At 47.3% G+C, this 6,287-nt stretch overlaps 1 protein-coding gene across 4 annotated transcripts; it reads left to right on the top strand.

The window, feature by feature from the left end:
- Positions 1 to 1,325: 1,325 nt before the first annotated feature.
- Positions 1,326 to 3,253, top strand: LOC125553736. Of its 4 annotated transcripts, none has more exons than XM_048717463.1 (3): positions 1,326 to 2,003; positions 2,089 to 2,400; positions 3,195 to 3,253. In XM_048717463.1, the coding sequence occupies exons 1-3, from the start codon at positions 1,724 to 1,726 to the stop codon at positions 3,215 to 3,217; spliced, it is 615 nt and encodes a 204-aa protein (XP_048573420.1). In that variant the 5' UTR covers positions 1,326 to 1,723; the 3' UTR covers positions 3,218 to 3,253. The 4 variants fall into 4 exon arrangements, with proteins under 4 accessions (XP_048573420.1, XP_048573418.1, XP_048573417.1 ...); XM_048717461.1 differs by lacking the exon at positions 3,195 to 3,253 and having other exon boundaries at positions 1,326 to 1,627; positions 1,712 to 2,003; positions 2,089 to 2,654; XM_048717460.1 differs by lacking the exon at positions 3,195 to 3,253 and having other exon boundaries at positions 2,089 to 2,654.
- Positions 3,254 to 6,287: the final 3,034 nt, after the last annotated feature.

Raw genomic sequence — 6,287 nt, 5'->3', positions numbered from 1 at the left:
GAAGTGCAATTCTTTCTATCTTATCTTTCGAGGTGGTGTTATGTCATTCTTGACAATTTCTCTTCGCGTTCCATGATTCACAAGTTATCAAGAATGAGATATTTAAACCCATCATTTTCCCTTCGTTCATGAGACCTTTTCAACCCAACAATTTCTTTGTTGGAGTTATCTTGGGTTATATTTCACCTAAAGCCTTCCCTAAAGAATGTTGCTAATTGTGGTGCTTAACAATGATTCAAGTTTTCTCCTACATCTTGGCGAAAGAAGTGTTCATCTCCTCATTCATCTCAAAGCAAGCAATTGTTTCCGTTAGTGGCAGAATTTCACCTCAAGTTTTGAGATGTCTCCATAAGCCCACGAGGATCATATCCTTTCGTTGTTGATAATCCAACAACTCCGTTCCAGCATTTCTCGTAAGCATGCTCTTTCAAGTTCTTGGTGGTACACTATGTTGTTATTTTCTCCGTTCATTCCATTCCATTCTTTCATTTCTTCCGGAGGCATTGTGATGTTGCTCTCTTCGTTCCATCATCTCGTTTTGCCAAGATCATGTTTTTTCCTTGCTTATCCATTTAACCAGAGTGTGGTGTTCTCTTTTCAAGTTCTTTTCATCTTATCAAGTTTTCCTTCTCCTTTCTACCGGAGTGATTTCAAAGCCTAACTTCTCCCTCGAGCTCTTGGTTCTCGTCGTATTCCTTTTTCCTCTTGTCCAACGGACTGTTTGCAATCCTGTTCATCTCAATGGTATTCTTTCTTTCAATTTGTTCAACCTCGGCTCGTGGTTTCACTCGTTTGTCAAAGAAGCAACTTTGTTTTACCTATTCCACTTCTCTCCGGTGCCATCCTTAGATCTCGGGATGAGATCTCTTGTAAGTGGGGGAGTGTTGTGACGACCCGAGACCGACTCTCCAGATGCCTTCCATGTTTTGTGTGTCAACTGTGTTAATTATTTGTTTGTTGCATTCATCATCGCATTATCTGCATTGCATTGGCACTCTGTTGCCATCATTGTTTTCAAAACTTGCATCTGCTCGTAGTTGCCGCTTCTCGCTTCGTCTCCATTGACCTTTTGTCAGGCCCGCTTGTCTTTGTCGGCCTCTCTCAGCCCCCCTCGCGTGCACGTCCAAAACCTCTCCGTACCCGAACTGCATGGTCATGGCCAATGGGTCCGGATCATCCCCAAACATCCCCAAAGATATCTTTGTTTTCTTCATTGGACTCCCCCAACCTAATTATCTCAACCGTCTGATCTAAATTAGAGGGTCCTTTTAGCCCCTAGTCTAGCCACCCTACCTATTTAAAAAGTCAAACCCTAGCATATCCTGTCCAATCCACCAACACTCCTCGCCGCCGCCACTCCTCTTCCTCGGGATCCAACCCGCATCCACTCTCCCCGTCCCTCATTTTCAGCACCAGGCCAACCAGCACGCCCTTTGATCCACCTCGCTCTGACCATCCTTGATTTCCGCCACCGCTCCTACCCGCAGCAGCCACCTCCCGAGCTCCTCCGCTGCTTCTTCCCTAGGCGCCCGAAGCCTACCTCTCCTCCCCTCGATCCCCTTGGATCGTGAAGTTGTCTGAGGCCCCGAGCAGGAGCGCTGTCGCCGCCGGCAACGACCTCCAGCAGGCTTGGCCTCCTCACGCCATCCTTCCCCCCGTTCTTCTTCACTCTCTACTCTAACCTCTCTCTCTTCCCCGTGTTCCCTTGCAGGAGTACCACACCATGAACATCGTCCCATGCCATCGGACCTCGCCTAGTCCTCGCCCGGCGCTTGATCCATCCATCCCTGATGCCCACGCCTCCTTCCTGCTTGGATCCGGTAGTTCCGAGCCAAGACACCACCATTCCCCTGCTGCCTTCCTCCCTGCATCGTGCACCACTGTGCATGGCCTCGTCTTCTCCGAGTGGTGTACCGCCAGCAGCCAACCATGGATGCCCGAGCCGCCATGTTTCCTCCCCGAGCTCCAAGTCCCCGCGCCGCTCACCCTGCCGCTGTGTTGCCGTCGGTCAGCAAGCCCCCCTCGTGGCCTCCCTGTTTCCTCCCCGATTTCTTTCCCTCTCTGAAACCTTCTCTGTCGATTGAACAGAGAACATGCGCCGCCTCCTACAGCTCCGCCCGCACGCCACCTTGCCGGAGAACGCCGTCACGCGCCTGGATCCGCTCGTCTCCGCCGCCTCCCCCAAGTTTCGTCGCTGTTGCGCCTTCGCCGTCCCACTTCATGCGCTGCTGTCGCCCGCAGTCCACCTCCAAGGTGCTAGAGTCGTCGCCTCGCCATGTCTTCAGGAGCGAGAGGCTGACGGTGTTGACCGCGACCACCTCCACGTGCCTGGGCCATCTCCCCTTCGCCCGTTGACCGTGGCCCAGCTCCCATCTCCACCGACCTGGGCCTGGGCCCATGGTAAGCACCAGATCCAGCACCCACTTTGTGCACAGTTGGGCCAGCTAGTTTCGGCCCGATGTGTTTTTTCCTGCTCTGGACGATTTTGTCTATCATTCCTGGAATTGCCAGTTTTACACAAAAGTCCCTCTAGATCATGCATTTAATATATCACAAACCGTGCATCGGATTAAAATGTTTTATATATGTAAAATGCATAGAATTTCATCTAGTTTCACAATGTGCTGCTTTCATCCATGTTAAAAATGTTTAACTTGTTGTTTGCATTAATTTGTATAAATGACATGCTAAAATGATGTATTCCTTAACTTAATAACCGTAGCTCCAAATTAAATAAACTTTATATGTAAATGGGGTAGAAAAATTCATATATTAACATGGTGCACTTACTTTGCATGTTAAAAACAATAAAATATGGTTTAGGGAAGAACAATACCAAATTCAAAATATGGACATGAGGATTTTCCGGAATTGTTGCTTGTTGTTTCGGCCTCATTTAAACTTGCCTGGATAGGTAGTTTTATTATGCTTCACCCCTTGCCATGTTTAATAACATTTAATATTGTTGGGTAATTAAACGAGAGCAAACTAAATAATTCAAATGTGGTGTTTCATCAATATGTAACTCGTTACATATTGAGCTCCACTTAACTTGTAGTATTGTTTGTGCACTTTGCCATGCCATGCCTCATTAAATGGACATGCATCATACTTGATTGTGCATCATTCCATGTTTATGTGATGGTTGTTTACTATGTCATTTGCTTCTTTCCGGTTGTGCTTCTCCTTGATAGTTCTGGTTACATTGCGATTGTGAGGATCCATTCGACTATGTTGGTTCGTCTTCTTCATGGATTCGGTTTTCTTCCTAGCGGGATTTCAGGCAAGATGACCGTCACCTTGTGAAGGAAATATGCCCTAGAGGCAATAATAAAGTTATTATTTATTTCCTTATTTCATGATAAATGTTTATTATTCATGCTAGAATTGTATTAACCGGAAACATAATACATGTGTGAATACATAGACAATCATAGTGTCACTAGTATGCCTCTACTTGACTAGCTCATTGATCAAAGATGGTTAAGTTTCCTAACCATTGACATGAGTTGTTATTTGATCAATGGGATCACATCATTAGGAGAATGATGTGATTGACTTGACCCATTCCGTTAGCTTAGCACTTGATCGTTTGTTTACTGCTATTGCTTTCTTCATGACTTATACACATTCTTATGACTGAGATTATGCAACTCCCAAATACCGGAGGAACACTTTGTGTGCTACCAAACGTCACAACGTAACTGGGTGATCATAAAGGTGCTCTACAGGTGTTTCCAATGGTACTTGTTGAGTTGGCATAGATCAAGATTAGGATTTGTCACTCTGATTGTCGGAGAGGTATGTCTGGGCCCTCTCGGTAATACACATCACTATAAGCCTTGCAAGCATGATAACTAATGAGTTAGTTACGGGATGATGTATTACGGAACGAGTAAAGAGACTTGCCAGTAACGAGATTGAACTAGGTATTGGATACCGACGATCGAATCTCGGGCAAGTAACATACCGATGACAAAGAGAACAACGTATAGTGTTGTGCGGTTTGACCGATAAAGATCTTCGTAGAATATGTAGGAACTAATATGAGCATCCAGGTTCCGCTATTGGTTATTGGCCGGAGACGTATCTCGGTCATGTCTACATAGTTATCGAACCCGTAGGGTCCGCACGCTTAAAGTTCTGTGACGATCGGTTTTATGAGTTTATATGTTTTGATGTACCGAAGGTAGTTTGGAGTCCCGGATGTGATCACGGACATAACAAGGAGTCTCGAAATGGTCGAGACATAAAGATTTATATATTGTAAGCCTATATTTGGATACTGGAAGTGTTCCGGGTGAAATCGGGATTTTACCGGAGTACCGGGGGTTACCGGACCCTCCCCCCGGGGGGGTTTAATGGGCCATGATGGGCCTTACTGGAAGAGAGGAGGGGCTGCCAGGGCAGGCCGCGTGCCCCCTCTCCCTCTTGTCCGAATTGGACAAGGAAGGGGGGCGGCGCCCCCCTTTCCTTCCTCTCTCCTTCCTCCTTCCCCCTTCTCCTATTCCAACTAGGAAAGGAGGGAGTCCTACTCCCAATGGGAGTAGGACTCCTCCTGGCGCACCTCCTCCTGGCCGGCCGCCTCTCCCCCTTGCTCCTTTATATACGAGGGCAGGGGGGCACCTCTAGACACACAAGTTGATCATTGAGATCTCTCCAGCCGTGTGCGGTGCCCCCTCCACCATAATCCACCTCGGTCATACTGTAGCGGTGTTTAGGCGAAGCCCTGCTGCGGTAGCTTCATCAACATCGTCATCACGTCGTCGTGCTGATGAAACTCTTCCCCAAGCTCTACTAGATCGTGAGTTCGCGGGACGTCACTGAGTTGAAGGTGTGCTGAACGCAGAGGTGTCGTACGTTCGGTGCTGAGGATCGGACGATCATGAAGACGTACGACTACATCAACCGTATTGTCATAGCGCTTCCGCTTAACGGTCTACGAGGGTACATGGACGACACTCTCCCCTCTCGTAGCTATGCATCACCATGATCTTGTGTGTGCGTAGGAATTTTTTTGAAATTACTACGTTCCCCAACACCTTCGATCTCACTACTATCTTTGCTATGCTAGTCGTCTCGATGCTATCGCTATGTCGCGCTACCTACCACTTGTTTATCAAGCCTCCCAAATTGCCATGATAGCATCTAACCTTTTCCACCATCCTAGCAAACCGTTGTTTGGCTATGTTACCTATTTGCTCAACCCCTCTTACAGCGTTGCTAGTTGCAGGTGCAGTTGCAGGTTGTTCCATGTTGGGACATGGATATCATGGGATATCACAATATCTCTTATTTATTTAATGCATCTATATACTTGGTGAAGGGTGGAAGGCCCGGCCTTTTGCCTGGTGTTTTGTTCCACTCTTGCCGCCTTAGTTTCTGTCATACCGGTGTTATGTTCCTTGATTTTGCGTCCCTAACACGGTGAGGGTTTATGGGCCCCTCTTGACAGTTCGCTTTGAATTAAACTCTTCCAGCAAAGCCCAACATTGATTTTACCATTTTCCTAATAACAACTAAAACTTGCATAGGGACATGCCGGCCCCCGAGGTCTCTTAATCAACCCACCCCCCCCCCCCCCCCGGGCCAGTGCTCCGCATGAGTGTTGGTCCACTTACCTAGCAGTCGGCGGTGCCACCTCAGGGCAACTCGAGGTATTTGGCTATCGTCCACTTAGCATAGACGGTGTTGTCCTAAGAACGAGATACGCACGGCTCCTATCAGGGTATCGACGCACCGGGTGGTCTTGCTGGTTTTGTTTTACCATTGTCAAGGGTCTCGAGATGGAGGATTGTCTCCGTGGATCGTATGCTTGTCGTGGGCTAAGTTGGGACACCCCTGCAGGGTTTAAACTTTCGAGAGCCGTGCTCGCGGTTGTGACAGATGGGAATTTGTTAACATCCGGTTGTAGTGAACTTGAAGTAAACTCCATTGAAATACACCAACCGTGTGTGTAACCATGACTGTCTCTTTTCGACAAGGTTCGGGAAGAGAACACGGTTTGGGTTATGTTTGAACATAAGTAGTTCAGGATCACTTCTTGATCATTACTAGTTTGTGGTCGTTGCGTAGTTTCTCATCTTATTCTTGTACTCGTAAGTTAGCCACCATACAATGCTTATTGCTGCTGCAACCTCACCACTTATCCATTTCATACCCATTAAGCTTTTCTAGTCTTGATACCCGTGGTAATGGGATTGATGAGTCCTCGTGCCTCACAGGTTACTACAACGACAGTTGCAGGTACAGGTAACACGATGATCATGACGTGAGAGCGATGTTTA

This window comes from Triticum urartu, chromosome 4 (genome assembly GCF_003073215.2).
Source record: "Triticum urartu cultivar G1812 chromosome 4, Tu2.1, whole genome shotgun sequence".
Classification (NCBI taxonomy): domain Eukaryota; kingdom Viridiplantae; phylum Streptophyta; class Magnoliopsida; order Poales; family Poaceae; genus Triticum; species Triticum urartu.
The sequence above is the reverse complement of the archived record's forward strand: the minus strand, read 5'-3'. Positions and strand labels throughout refer to the sequence as shown.